Source organism: Rhinopithecus bieti, unplaced genomic scaffold (genome assembly GCF_001698545.2).
Source record: "Rhinopithecus bieti isolate Rb0 unplaced genomic scaffold, ASM169854v2 scaffold_21649, whole genome shotgun sequence".
Classification (NCBI taxonomy): domain Eukaryota; kingdom Metazoa; phylum Chordata; class Mammalia; order Primates; family Cercopithecidae; genus Rhinopithecus; species Rhinopithecus bieti.
Window position 1 is genome coordinate 900,388 of NW_016811584.1, and position 16,413 is coordinate 916,800.

A 16,413-nucleotide genomic window follows, 5' to 3' on the forward strand; every position below is an offset into this window, starting at 1 on the left:
TTTCTAAATATAGAACCCACTTTATGTTTGCAGGAGTTATAAATCAGGGAAAACAACTTTTTTCCATCCCCAATAAAATATTTGCACCCAAAGCAAAATCAGCCGATTTCTGGCTTTCTACCAGTTTTGCTTGGGCATAAAATTTTCTGACACTTCACCAGAAATGTCAGCATTAGTATAAGGCAGCTTTAAAGAAGGATATGATTTTCTGACCTGTGGATAACCCCTTCAACCCCAACAGGAAAACGGGGAAAAGCACACCTGAAACATGGTTTTTCCAATTATTAGTATAAATGATACAAATTATTTTTCTTAGTGGCCAAATCCTTCCTTACAGGAAGTATTGGTCTTTGAATTTGGTGAGGGGAGGGATCGTGTCTGTTTTGCTGCTATATCCTCAACACCCAGCCAGTACAGACTCTCACTTGGAGAAGGATTTCAATGAATAGTCAAGGAAGAAGAGGAGGGAGGAGGGGGAAGAGAGGGAGAGAGAGGAAAAGAAGGAAGTAGGGAATGAAAGTGAGAGAAGTTCAGATGAAGATCTTTTCCCCTCTCCTTTTATTTCTGTCTTCATTTTTCTTGAACTTGCAAGCATCCAACTTGATAGAAAACCAATGATATCTTTTCTCAGGGCCTCATGTCTGAAGCCAGATAATGATGTCCAATGCAGACAACTCAGCTTCTGGGAAGAGCCCCAGCAACTCTCCGTGGAGGCAAAGAAAAGAAAGGGTGGGGTGAGACAAACCCAATGGGTGCTCCTTTATTCAACAGCATTCAAGAGCATAACCGCCGCCTCCCACGTGTGGCATAACACCGCACAGAGTCCATATGGTCAGTGGGCTCAGGGAAGGCTTTGGTGGAAGAGGCAACTCCTGCCCTGGCTTTGGAGGGGCAAAATTTGTATAGGAAGAACCAGAGGCATGGAGAGGGGAGATAAATCTGAGAACGAAAGGAGAGGCTAACTGCACCGCTGGCAGGACAGTTTTTCCCCAAAGTGCTTCACGGAATATATTCGATGAACACCATATTCAGAAAACCGAGGATTGAACAGACCTGCACAGGTTTCCTTACTGCAGACCTTCTCAGTGCTTTTACTATGCAACTGGAGCAGAAGTGGCAAAAGATCCCATTTGTAAATCAAAATGGATTGATTTAGGGGGTAAACAAACAAATGCCTTTGCTTACGAGCTGTATAAAGTTAGCAAAATGTTCAACTTTGATGAACACGTTTCCTCTTACCTAATATGGAAAAAAAAATGATAGTCCCAACCTCAGATGTTATGAGAAGTGAACATTAAAAAGAACACTAAAAAAAAAGTGATTAATTCAGTGCTGGCACTTAATTAACACCAAATGTATTACTGTTGCTGCTTCTGCTCCTGTTGTTTCTATTACTATTATCATCAAGCTATGTCATGAATGTAAAAAAATGTAACACAGCATTTCTTAAACGGTTTGGTCAATTTTTCATCAGGTATTTTTTGGAATTGCTGGGCCAGCACACAGTGCCTAGCCTATTACACAGTAGGCACTCACTATGGAGGGAATGGGGCAAAAAACTGCCCCTAGCAAAGAACAAATTGCAGGACACTAAAGGGATGCTCTGGGAAAGGTGTTTTTCATTATTTCTTTGGGCAACAGGCCTCTGAGGTCTGGGAGGAGTGACTTCATCTTTTGCTAGAAGAATAAGGGATTGAAAACACAGTGTTCAGCTTTGGGGAAACATCACAAAGAGTTTATTTTGGTACAAGTGTTTGAAGTGACTCTATAATAATGAGCTCACGCCTGCTGCCAGGCGCCAGCCATCAGCTTGAGCCTGCTTGCAGGGCAGTGCACACAGTCCATCACCGACAGCCCCTTCATCAAACATGTGATGCCCACGTGCAGGCAGGATCCCAGAAGACTTGTTCCAAAGATGGCTCCCTCCTCTCAAAGAGAGGACACTGAGGCCCAAACAAGAAATCAGCTGACCTGGGATCCAAAGTGAGCTGCAGACTGAGAGGGCCCGGGAGAAGTCTGTGTCTTCTGGTTTTACTTGGTTGATTCTCTGGCAGGACTTTGAACTGAATCCCAAAGGATACTTTTCATTTTTTTAGTCAATTGCTGCATACATTTTTGGAGATAACCTCATCTGTCATAAGTCATATGCTAAACTCACAAATAGTTACTAGAAATACAAAAGTTTCACGTAAACCCTCCCCCTGAGTACAATACAGAGATCCTGATAAACCTTTCCAGCTTCCCACTGGTTTGTGTATAAAGACATTCTTGACAGAAGTGGAGTTTACTGGAGTGGAGACCTGAACAGATTTGGAATGTGACACTTGTATTTTACCAAACCCAGTACTTACTATCTGTCCACCTGAATTTAAGCATAAGAGTCTACATAGAGTTTGAAGAGGAAATGAAGTCATCTGAAAAAGTAGTTGGAGGGAGAACTTCCCATGGAGTCCACAGCACACAGAAAAGTCTCAAGAGTTAGTGCAGTTTCCAAACTTCAGATTGGGAGGTGGCGATGTGCAGGGCAAACCATAAACTATGGTAAGAAAGACTAGATGCGATTTTTCTAAAATACATATGTGTACACACATACACACATATATATACATATATGCACACACACACATGTATCTCAACTGCATGCCATATAAAGAAAGTACATAGTCAGAGATCCTGCATTCAGTTCAATTATTACATTTCATTTTATTTTATTTTAACTGGTAAACCTGGAAGTCATTGGGAATAAAGCACAGTTAATTCTGGAAATTTGTCAAAGTTGAAGAAAGCTTCCAGGACTCTAAAGACTTTTTTGTTTCCAAGAGGGCAGAGTTGCCCAATTCTTCCTACACTAAAAATATAACCAGAGATGATTATTCACAATGATTGCACATTTTCTTCATCATGTTCATTTGAGGCAACAAGTTAAATGATATTGCAATGATATGAACCTTGATGTAACTCCTAAGTTTATCCAACTAGATCTGGCATGTACATTTTGCCACACCCTATCAACACACCCTGCCCCTTGTCCAGAGAACCACTGGACACCCATCACCCCTTCCAGCCCTATCTTCTGAGAGTCAGAGCTCATGTTCATTCACCATGAAATAGGAAGAAAAAAAAAAAAAAAAAAAAAAAAAAGCTACCACACAATAAAGTTCCTAGAGCATAAAAAACCACAGTAGAGTGTAGATAAAAAAAACTAAAGGCCCTGAAAGGAAACTTGAGGTGTGAGAGCAAAAGGGATCCCTGGATCTCAAGTGCTTCAATATTGAGAGGTACAGGTTAGGGCAGCGAAGGGAAGGCAAAAGGAGGGGATAAAGGTGGGCAAGGAGAAAAGCTTGAAGCTTCATTAAGTGAGTGGATCAAAAACTTGGAGAAAAGGTTTGGATGCATGTGTCCAAGCCTCCCCCAACCCACCCTACCCCACCGCCCATTATGATGTCTGTGTTTCTGCACATAGATGCACCAGATTTGTTCTGCTCCAGAAAGTAAATTAAGAGTCATTAGATTTGGGAATAAGAGCAGTTCTCTGGGGGCCATGCTCTTAATCTCTGATCAGATCTCTAGGGACTTTTGAGAATGAGGCTTTCCTGCAGCATGATGAAGTTCAGGCAGTTCTTGGGGGATACCCAGTGTGGTATGTGAGAGGGCAGAGAAGTATTCAAGGACTATGAGCCACCAGGATTGGAAGCCAGCAGTGGGACAAAATCAGTAGATGAGCAGGATGCCTTGTTTTGAAATAACTTGATACTGTAGTCAATGAATTGGTCTGGTGGTTTGGGTGATGAGGCAGAATAAAGGGTTGCAGACCCTACATACAGAGAAGAAAATAATATCCCTTGCCTCTCAATAGAGCGACTATACTGACTACCACATTGATGCGATGCTTTCTTTTTTTTGAGTTTAGACAGCCTCAAATCCTAGAATGAGCATCCTTTATAGTAAACTCATTGATTGAATGATAAAGAAATCACTACATATTACTATGTTTTACTGGAAAGAGAAGTTATCCTTGATTTAAGGAAGAAGAAATTATTGGCTTGCGCCTCCTACATTGGAGGAATCAAGCCTGGGATGCGTTTTCAGACAAAATGCCCATTTCATTTCTTAATATTGGGGTACACACAGTCAACAATGAATCAAGTTTTACACTTGGTTCCATATGCTATGCCCTAGGTAATTAAAGTATGCCTTATGGCTAATAAAAATGAAGTTAGAAAGTTAAGACCGAAACAATGTCAGGAAATAACATGTGTGTACAATATGTTACTAACACATTGATAATTTTCAAAAGTGACTTTTTAAAAAGTATTATAAATCTCTCAGAACACAGTGATTTATTAAGCGAAAAGTCTGAACATTTTGCACTATTAAATTTAGCTTTTAAGTTGCTATGTCAAGGGCAGCTCTTTTGTTCTCCTAGGTTAAATTTAGTATCCTGCATTTTGTTTTTATCCACAGCTCCACGTTGTATCATCCTGCAGTCAATTTTCTGAACTGCTCAGGAGAAAGGCACTGGGGAATTATCACGAAAATTTCTCTCATGGAATTTGTAATCCAGAAATAGAATTAAATAATCCAACAGTGACTTATTTCCATCGTCTTCCTTGCCTTTTCCCACCTATACATCCTTTTCATAAAATAAACCTTCCCAAGGCATGGAATGAAATGAGTGGGGGAAATGCAGTGGCCAGAGGAAAACCATTTCAGAAACGTGTTTGTTAAACAAGTACAAGCCATAAATTGAGCTTAGGAGGGAAAGACAGTTAGAAGAAAAACTGAAATTACTGACCTGAGAGTCAAGCTGATTGGAGCAAGGGTGAAAGCAGCAATTTGGAGGATAAGCAGAAAGGAAAAGGGATAGCAAAAGAGAATAAAAGGAAGGAAATGCATTAGTTTTAAACATATAGCCAATAGATGTTACATCAGCAGGTTTATAACCAAACGAAGCAATCTTTTATCTTATATTACCCCCAAAAGCCCTGGGAACACACTGTAAGCTGTTGTATTAAATATCATACCAAAGAAACTGGTATCTGCTCTGATACGTATAATTACAGAAAGCACTGATAGGAACCAGAGGTGTGTTCCCATAGTACAGTGACAGCATCAGCCCTTCTCTGGAGGAATATTTATAGAGAAAGTTCCTATCTGTGTGCATATAAAATTTTATTATTTAATAAACTGAAATGGAAACTACTAAGGTATTAGACCTGGGTAAGTGCTCATGTCAGAAAGATTTTTACTTGAACCAGTAAGTTGGATGGATACATCCTATGAGATATTTTTCCTTCATCCCTGAAAACCAAAAGGAGCTGAGCAATTTGGCTTTTGGTTCAAAGATTTCCATTTTAGATGCTTACAGAGCACTGCACCTAGCAATGATCAAAGACCCTGTGAGGAGGGCTTTTGGTGGCGTGCCACCCACCTCTCAGCTTCCCCAGCAAGGACAGAGCAACTTCCCAAGCTGAGAGTAATTTTTTTCAGTCAGAAAAATGAAGTTCCAACTTCATTACTGAAAATATCAAGTTATAATACTTTTTAATTTGTTTGTATAAAATACCTAGCATGCCCTTCTCGTTGGTTAAAACAATAATCTCTATTGTCAAGCAAAAAAATAAAAACAAACAAACAAAAAAACCATATTCATCTTCTACAAGAGCACATAGTGGACATTCATTTTGTTGATCTGTAAAATGCGCTTTGCAAAAACAAAGTGGATAAACAAATACTTTTCCAGCTTTCTGATCAATGGGGTCCCACCATTCCATACTATAAAAAAGTAGTTTTAGGTATTTCACATGGGAAGGAAAAACAAAACAAAATAAAATAAATCCTCAGGATAAAGCGTAAGCTAGAACATTCAAATGAAAACAATGTTGACGACAATGATACAACTGAAAGAGAAAATTTAAGATTAACCACATGGGGAAAGTGTTGATTTGATAATGCCTTATATCTGAAATCCCCCTGCCGAGTGTTTTGTGATCACAAATGCGCAACTGATCGAAAATGAGAGTTATGTCAGGACACGATCACTGTGGGGACTTTGGCAACACTGGCCCCAGCTGCCATTTCAAATCCTTCTGGATCAAAGGTAATTAAATCAAGGTCTGTGGCCAAGCCTTAGGAAATCCTAAACTGAAATAGCAAGCACACATTTCAGAAGTAGTTGCCTCTTTCAAGGGCTCCTAGTTTTCATCAAACTCTCAAAGCTGTCCGTGATGTCCATGACCTTCCCCAAAAAGTTGCTAGGAATGGCATATAACCATCTGCCACATGTCTTCAAGAAATTCTTTCAAATACATTAACAAATGTAAGTGAAAATTACCCGGCAAGACACATTGATATCAAAACAAATAAAACTGGCATCAAGTTTTTTCGATGTACCATGAAACTTCTAAAACATATTATCATAATTTAAAAATAATAATAACACTTAAGTTTACGTTTTGAACGGAGCTCTGAAAGGCATCAAGGAAATTATGTTAGTACATTATTGAGCAAATCAGAAGAAAAAATAACATTCTCTTCCTCAAACTTAGATAAGGCTCTTTTAGGCATCTAAAATGATTTCTCAGTGTCCAAATGTCTGGTGATATTATTTCTCCAACCAGATAATTAAGTGGAAGCCTGTTTTCCATTCTGATGTTATGTCTTATGAGTGGAACCCCAGGGATCCAGCCTCCTCTCTGCATTGGGGAGGTATGTGATTAAGGGCTCAATTTGGGTATTCTCATCCTCTAGACAAATACCAACAAAATCCCTTACATATTTAAGATAATTACATGAAAGGTCACCCAATTGATTCCTTCCCATGGGCGGAATGTGAGAAATATAGTGGCAGCAGGTCTGTCTTGACAGTTTCTATTAACCTCTCTCTTTCCCCTAAGTCACCAAAGGATTAATTCTGAAACTCTAAATAAAATTCAGAGACCTTGATGGGCACTGACACAGAAGTACTACATATTTCACTGCCTCTAAGGTTTAATTAGCCACTAGGTTGTATATATACGTGACATCTGACACTGGGGATGGAATAAAGACTTCAGCTGAATTTGGACCAACTCTCAGAGCCTTGCTCAAGGCTCACCACCCACCTAGTAGCAAATTTCCCTGAGCTGCCTGCAGTCCAAGGCAGAAGCTCCCCACTGGGCCGTGCAAGAGTTTACAGGCATAACTGCACGTGGGACCACACTAGAGCAACATGCACTTTAAAAACCAAAATCTTTAATGGCTGATGAGAAACGTCACTCACATAGAATTTAAGAGGGAAATGCACTGTGTAAATGCCAGCCATGTGCTATCTGGAATGGGAAGATTAACAGAATAGAAAGTAAACACTTACTGCTTTCTGAGAGAGAAGGGGGCCAGTGTCAAGGTTGTCTGAGTTATTCCTAACCCTGTGCCTTTTGTTGCATACAATTGAAGTTCTGGAATATTTTAGAACATGTGCTCCTTTTAAAAGAGGTCTTTTCACTCTGGTAGGTCACATTACAAGCTAGAGACCACAAATTTATTTCAAGTTCAATTTTTGGTTTTCAAAATTACAAATTTAATTGCAAACATTTCTCCATGGCTCCAAAACGGAGATACATGTCACATTGCTAAGAACTCTTTACTTCTCAATATTGTGAGGTATGAATTTTGTAGTTTTATCCAGCAAATGACAATATTGCCCAATTTGAAAAAGGCTGCTTGACAACTGGAAGATGTTTTTGTCAGAATACACATGTAGCATAGCAGGTAATGCTTCAGAAAGGCAGGCCAAGGCTGAGCTCTCTTTTTCCCAAGAAACTTCCCCTCTGAATCTCCACCCCCACCTCCTTAGGGGCCTGGGCTGGGGCTGGAGCTCAGACATTTCCCAGACAATGCTCTCCTGCTGGACCTGAGACACGAGCAGGCAGAGAACTGGGACAGACTCAGGCCCCACCACACGTTTTATGAATTACAGTGCCTGGGAGGCATCAGCTTTAAGGAGAGACAAAGGCAGAGATAAAGAAAATGTGCAGAAAGTGCATAAAGATAAATGCCTGTAAAATCACTGCTGCTTTAATGCATTCCATATTGAAGAAATAAAAATCTGAATATTCTTGATGACTTAAAGGCAATAGTGTCCAGCTAAGATCTGTTTGTCCAATTAGACCATTAAGCTGTTTATATGTAAATAATAGCTTGTCCTGATTTTCAATTACAATTCTGGGGGGCTGGTTTAGTATAGAAAAAATGCCATCTAAACATGAAGCATATCACTTTCTCTCCTGTATGCTAATAAAGAGGTAGATCTCTTGCAGCCCAGCAGCAATGCCTGCTCAGGAAGGCTCTCTGCCGGCTGCATGACTGTTTAGTCCTGCTGTACTAGCTTCTTTCTTCTGGTCCATTAGTGGAAGGGATTGTTCTCAATGGCTTATCTGTCCGTCCTGAGTTCGAATACCGACTTGATTCTTATAAGGTCTGCAACCTGGAGGAAGTTACTTAATCTGCATAAATCATAGTTTCTCATCTGTAAAATGAGAATAATGATAGCTTCTGTATTGTGGGTAAGACTAAAAGGTACATGTCATTGCAAGTCAAGTGCTTAGCAGAGTACCTGGCACACAGTGAAGCACAGAATATACATACAATATACATACCCTAGTATTACAAATAAAACTACTATAATTATTAATATTATTATCTAGGGCATCCTCCACATAGCTCACCGCTTCTCAGAGCAGTGGATTGGGAATCAGGAAACCCACATTACAGTTTTGCAACTTTCTGACTATAGGCCCAATCTCAGGAAGGTCATTTAACTTTTCAAGATCTCAGTTTCCTAGTCAATGAAAAAGACATGATCATAACTTTCCTGTGATCTCATGTCAGTGTTTTAAAGAAAAATTTTGGTTCTAAAATGTAGTTCCAAAATAGATCCATCTAAACTCACAGTGCTCTCTGCGTTTTAAGAACTAGCAGACTAGCAGAACATCCCCACATTTTAAAATTAAAACTAAGCCCTTTAGAGATCTATTTTGGACAGTTACCTCAGAAAAAACGAAATCCTGGACTTACTGCTCAAATTGTTCACACTGAATAAAAATCAGATTATCATCAAACTAATGCTAAAATTATGAAGAGAAATATTAATTGATTTGGAATTTGAATGTACCCAATATTATACCTGAAAATGTTGAAATTTTATTGGAAATTAACCTATTTGTTTCATACAGAGACAAAGTTGAGATTTTTTTCTTTCTTTTCTTAGAGAGAGGGGTCTTGATCCCAGGCTGGAGTGCAGTGGCTCATAGTTTACTGTAGCCTTGAACTACTGGACTCAAGTGATCCTCCTCTCTCAGCCTTCTGAGTAGCTGGGACCACAGGCACACATTACCACACCTGGCTAATTATTGTAGATACAAGGTCTCCCTGTGTTGACCAGGCTAGCCTCAAACTCCTAGGCTCAAGCCATCCTCTCACCTTGGCCTCCCAAAGTGCTGGGATTATAGACACGAACCACCATATCTGGCCTTGAGAACTTATTTGTTTTAGCATTTGACTGTTCATAATGATATACATGTTCCGATTTACCTGGGGACCAATCGCTTGCAAAGCATCATTTGAATAGGTTGTTAGAGATTCATTCACTTCTAACAAGATTCAAGGCCATGAAAGGCTAAGGACAGATGATTGCTTAAGTCTAAGAATTGGAGACCAGCCTGGGTAACACAGTGAGACCTGATCTCTACAAAACATTTTTTAACATTAGCCAAGTGTAGTGGTGTACACCTGCAGTCCTAGCTACTCAGGGGGCTGAGGCAGAAGGATCACTTGAGCCCAGAACTTTGAAGCTGCAGTGAGTTGTGACCATGCCACTACACTCCAGCCTGCACAGCTGGCAAAAAGTAGAGGCGAAATTTGAACCCAGGTCTTTCTGTCACTGAAGCCCATGATCTTTCCACAAGATGATAGAGAGCTACTCTGTGTATGTCTTGAAGTCCTTTAGGGCTTCACAAGTACCTCGGTCAAAGCTGGCTAACATTCACAGGTTTGTTCAAAATTTGGTGATCTCTTCCATACGGATGAATCTGGGAAAGACAAATTCTGCCTTATTGCTGAACCAATAAGAAATCTGCAGAGGTTATGGAGTTATGTAAGATTTTTCAGAAAGTTTTTTTCCTTACATGAAGTACAGGAAAAAAACATTGATAGCAAGCTTATTTTTCGCACCCATACTATACATAAATACAATATGGATATGGTTTATCTGAAAATCTAAATACTCTGATTCAACACTCCCTGTTTTTACACAGAATTTGCTATCACGCAGGACCTATTCAAGTATGTATATTTAAAAGGTCCTCTTAAGAGATAAACCTCCAGGATGAATTTGTTGTGATGTGCCAAGAGACATCCAAAGGATATGAGCTCCTTCCTTCTTCCCCTATCTTGAATGAAGAATTCTCAACTATATTCTTCTGTTGTTGTGGTGGTGGTGGTGGTTGTTGTTTGATCAAGACAAAACTAAACCATAAATATTTACCTGTGATGGAAAGGAACTGAAGTTTTGGGTAGTCAAAGCCCCAATTTCTTACACACTTCACTGGAAAAAATGCGAGATCATGGACATCACTCAAGAAAGTTGACCACTATTTTCTTTAACACATAAGAAGTATATAATCCCTCAGAAGATAAGCCAATTGCATTCTTAGCATTCCACAGAAATGTCATCTTTCACAGGCCATATTCCTCATTTATGACTTGTTTCTAACTTGGAATATGAACGTGCAGTCCAAATCCACCACAACCGGAGATGGGCAACCATGCAGTCCATGTTCTCTCACTGTCAACAATTTACATGACTGTAAAATTTACCTCTCCAGTTCTGCGATCTTCTTGTCCTTGTCATTCTTCTCATTCTCCACCTCCTTGAGGATCTCCAGCAACCGGTCCACTTCTGCTTGGGCCTTGCCACACTCGTCGCGGTAGTAAGACGCCTCTTTATCTAGCTGTTTTATTCGGTCTGCAAACTCAGGGTTCATCCTGGAGTCATCTTCAATATTATGTGCCTTCAACATTACATTTGTAAAGAATGCAGTTAAGACAACAATTTAGAGCAATAGATAGTGCTGTCAACAATGGCCCAGAAATTAACTTTGGAAAGAAAATCACCACCAAGATTTATGGGTATATTGTCAGTGAAAAGGCAAAATGGAAAAATCACACATTTCAGCTACCTTAGAACAATGTTGGTTTTAAAATAATATTAGAGTTTCGCAGGGGAGTTTCTTCGATTACTGATATTTTGTTCCATTAAATGTTGCTACTTTTAGCTTTTCTTTCCACCAAAAAAGTGGGGTTGGAGACTGTGATGTCTTTATTCCCGGTCATGTGACAAGCAGACCTAAGACAATTTAACTCCTCACAGTTAAGGAGGTGATTCATACAAAATGCTTCCATGTCCAATACAAAGACACCAAAACAACACGATATTAGATTATCTTCCAAGAACCACCAAGGGCATATGTAAAGCCAAATAACATATAAGAGATTGAATAATAATTGAACATGTCATCCCACTGAGAAATTTCAGCAGGAAACATAGTTTGAAATGAGGCTTGGAGGTGAGGAACGGCTTTCCAGCTAACAGTTATACCCATAAATTCTCATTCTCTTAAATAAATTGAACCTAAACCAGGAGGAGGATGAGCTAATTCATGAACAAGTACACAGACGATAATCTGCAAATACATGCATGGGTGGGTGGCAGCTTCACACACAAGAAAAGACACAGGCAACAACACAGCAACAACATTGCAGAATAATTTGCAGCCAAAGTATTTGTGGGTGTGTGTGAGAGAGAGTGTGTTACAGCTTTTTTTTTTTTTTTTTCCCAAAATAAACTTTTGGCTGAAATATTCCCAGACAGATAGAAATAACACTGCACTGCAATGTTTTGCCTACCCCTTGTTTCCCATTATTCCTAATTGACTTCTTCAAAGAGCAGGCAGGGAAAAAACAAGTAGTTTAACAACAGTGCACATTCAACATAGAAAGTTCAGATAAGTCATATATGTATGTATCTTCAAAATCCACCGGTAACACAATCAAATGTTAACAATTTATAAGGACTTAAGTTATTCTGCTGTCTTGCTACGTGGAGCAGATATTTATTGTGTTTTAATATACTTTTTTGAAAATTTCAGGGAAAAAACAAGGCAAGCAAGCTACAGCTACTGTGGGATTGAATGAATCATGCATGGTTAGAAAATTAATACTAATACTATGGTTAGAAGGTTTGACAGTCTTTGCAATGATTTAGTAGAAAAAAACTCAAATATTAGTATAAATAAAATAAATTTCATATGACAAAATAATCATTTTAGAAATAATATTTTTGCATGTAACATATTATTTAAGCATGAGGATAAAGGGGAAAAGTTGCTTTCATGTTCTTAAATCTAAGATTTCCTTATTTAAGAAATAAACTCAACTATACAAAAAAAAAACTTGAGAAAAATGTGTCAATTCAACACACTATCAGATACTGGTTTATTCCCTTTTACCAACATTTTTCAGAAAACATTTATTTTCATTCATTTACTATGCACTCTGTGTTTCATTATAATGGATTACTAAACTTTTTCAGTACAATTAAAATAATCTGAAAGAGAATCCTGAGCTAATATACCTTTAGGAGTATATTTATCTAATAATTTCCTTTTAAGCTTAAGTAATGAATATTTAAATTTCCTAATCTCCACTTTAAAAATGTAGACCAGAAATCCTATTTTAAAAGAAAGTAACTACTCCATATACCTGTTTCTATATGTGATAATAAGAATCATTACTTTTGTTATAGAAAAGCATTTAAAATATACAGCTTTTAAATAGCTAAAGAAAAAAAAATTCGTGTTAACCTCTCTTTCACTTTTATACTGTATTACCATTCTTTTACAGCAGTTAAAAACCTTTTCATGACATTTCTTGAACTATTCAACCAATGTTATTAAGATTTTTTAAAAAGAATTAATGAACTGAGTAATAAGCACCTAAGGACTCAAAACAAATGAATAAATATATTTTGATTGCCTGTTTCTTACGAGAGTTAAAATTCCTTTCCTGGTGCTGATTTTCAAAAGTTCACAAATAGCTAGCAGTTAGCTGTTGTGACTTATTTTGGTTGTTGTTCTTATTGTTATTATTATTTGTCCCTTTTTAATAAGTGGGTACAGGATTACTAGTTGCAAGACCAAGATTCTAAATCCAGTCCTGCATCTTATATTTACATAAGATTAGGCAAATTCATTAGCCTAAAAACCGTGAAACTACAAAATGACAAACATGGGGGGAGATATTATTCACTTTTGTTTTTATTATAATTATTATTTCACAATATGCATCCCAGAAATACAGCTTGTTATTCAGCTAAGTTAATATATTTATTTGGTTTTCATTGACAAGATACTACATACATACTCCTTATAAAGAAAAAAAAAAAAAAGCCTCCCTGATAGGTGTACAGAGACAGCATAGTCTGCTAGTGATAGGTATGTACACATATCCCATATTTTAGCTCCATGAAGAAAAGAGGATTATCCAAGGCCACTTTTCAACATTGGGTGAAATCAGATGAGTTCGTAGTCTTTTCAAACAAGCAAATAAGTATGGTGAAATGACTCATGGGATGTTTAGAGGCACAGAAAGCCTAGTAAAAAAAAGTGCCTTCATCTAGACTGTACCACTGTTGATATCATACGCTGAAGTTAGGTCATGTTATTAGAATGAAGACCAGAGCCAAGTTTACAGCTGGCCTGGTATCTATTATTAATAGATCACACTTCAAGTGCTAATGAGACTTTTAAAATAAATAGACAACCTCAGCCAGGTGCGGTGGCTCACACCTGTAATCCCAGCACTTTGGGAGGACAAGGCGGGTCAAGAGATCGAGACCATCCTGGTCAACATGGTAAAACCCCATCTCTACTAAAAATATGAAAATTAGCTGGGCACTGAGGCACGCGCCTGTAGTCCCAGTTATTTGGGAGGCTGAGGCAGGAGAATTGCTTGAACTCAGGAGGCGGAGGTTGCAGTGAGCCAAGATCACGCCACTATACTCCAGCCTGGCGACAGAGCGAGACTCCATCTCAATCAGTCAATCAATCAATCAATAAAATGAATAGACAACCTCAAGAATACCTGTGAGTTAAATCTCTCTATCTCTATATCAGTATCTACTGATTTCCAGGCAAAAGAACTTATGTCAAGCCACTTTCAATCTTGGTGCCAGAATTCTTGGAAGGGCTACTAAAATATCATTTAAAATGTTTTTAAATCAATAGAAAGCTTTAAGAAAAAGTCATATAAAGATGACAGGAAAACCGCTGCTTCTTGGATCATTACTAGGGTCCATGTAAAGACTCAATGAAAGAGAGTTTCACATGACTGGGAAGGCTGGTGAGTCCCCAACTAAGCTTAGGTATGGAGGCAAAAGCCTCTAAAGGACTTACAAAAGATACTGTATATAACCAGCTCTATTCAGCCTGAGTCACAGCTTTTCAGAGGATGGGCTGAAATTTTTAACCAGTAACCAGCATGAATGTGTTCTACCACGATCTACAGGCATGAATGATTCTATACTAAATAAAATAGTGGAGGAAATTGAGTTTCTTAAAGCCAATGCTTCCTTCAAAATTATGAGTCCTGAGCTTCCTCCAAAAATGGAATGAAATAAGCACTTTATTTGTATTTAGGCAATATTCTCGCCTTTTCAAATCACAACATGAGTTCTTTAATCTGGACTGGTAGCTCCTGACAGAGATCAAAAGCAGGTAACAGACTTAGATCTAACATACTTTAGACACTACAGCGAAAAAAATAGATTTGAATAGATTATGATCACAGTAAATTCCTAACATGGCATTCTAATGAATTCAAGACATAAATTGAAAATGCACAGTAATATTTTTCCTTAAGAATCTGTTGGTTTGCAGTTAGCTCCCCAACAAGGTCCGGGAGGGCTTGCCCACTCTATACTTCTAAGGAACATCAACTTTGTCCTCCTATTTTCATTAGTCAGGAATTTACCTGTTAAAAACACAAATTGGTGTGAGTTTTCTTTTGATGGCTTCAGATGTTATTTACCATGAATATAGCAAGCTCATCGTTACTTTCACGGACATCCACCAGTCATTAAAACTAAAGGAATACCAATAAGCATTCTTTCACTAATATAGAGATTTAATTCCACTGATTAAACAGGTCAGTTTAAAGGCAAATCCAGGTATCTGATTCTGCTCAAAAATATTTCTTAAAATATTTAGAGCAACTCTCAAGCATCTTATAGAAACACAAAAACATGGGGAAAGAACATTTCAGAAATGTCTGCATTGCATATTACATCAGTAAGTTTTGAGGGACTCCCAATTATGTTTCTTGTATTTCCATATGTAAGGAAATTTCCCCACAAATGGGAATAATCAAAACAAAGTCTGGAGTCTCACTGATGTGGGTAGGTCTCTAGGTTTTGATGTGAACTGACTTTGAAAGCCTAGATCAGGCATTAAGAGGACTCTGACCATGGCTTGGGATGAGCAGTACATTAACCTATAGTTACAATCACCTAGTAGTTATTTTAGTGAAAGAATTTATAACTACTTCAGGAAATAAGGCAAAACTTCGGATTAATACTATATCTAAATGGAAGTTAAGAAGCCAATAATGGCTAAAGCCAAACTATGGGGTTGTCAAGTAAATCAAAATCATACAAGTTTATCTACATTTAATCTTATAAAGACTGGTCACTGATTATTTCCAATAAAATGGCAGTTCATCATTCCAGATCCCTAGAAAGGAAAGTATTAACTTTGGTCCAGAAACCTGCTGTGAAACAAGGAAGGGAACATTCAACTATTATATTATATAACACGTTCCCTTTGAAATAGAACCTACCAATTTTAATTAAAAATCATTTCCCTCAAAATAAACAAATAATTACTCATGACCATAAAATAAAAATGGAATGTTAACTAATGTATTTGATGACTTTTCTTCCCTGCTGTTTCTGGGTTTTAGCAATAATTTGCTAAATTTGGGCAGTGTAGAAATATGATTCTCGATTGTGGCGTGTTGGTGGTTTAATGTCCATTGACAGCGCTTTAATATTCCTTTCATATCTTAACAGCAGAACAGGGCATAGAAACTATTTTAAAAATTATATTTGACTACAGTCTTCCAAAAGAAATTTCAATCTTCTCATAATTCTAAGTTATAAACAAAATATTACATTTTAAAATAAAATTTTTAAGGTAATTGCAGAGTTATATAACATATTATACATTATATATATATATAACATATTATAACTCTATAATAGACTGATATAACTCTATTATAGACGGATGAAACACACATATTATTGTTTAGAACTAAGAA

The 16,413-nt window shown here is 37.8% G+C and overlaps 1 protein-coding gene across 1 annotated transcript in view; it reads right to left on the reverse strand.

Moving 5' to 3' along the window:
- Positions 1–16,413, reverse strand: part of ERC2 (ELKS/RAB6-interacting/CAST family member 2) — a 905,732-nt gene that overhangs the window by 389,941 nt on the left and 499,378 nt on the right. Inside the window, 2 exon segments of the mRNA XM_017894219.1 lie at positions 4,796–4,807; positions 10,855–11,048. Coding sequence (XP_017749708.1) covers positions 4,796–4,807; positions 10,855–11,048 — 206 coding nt within the window.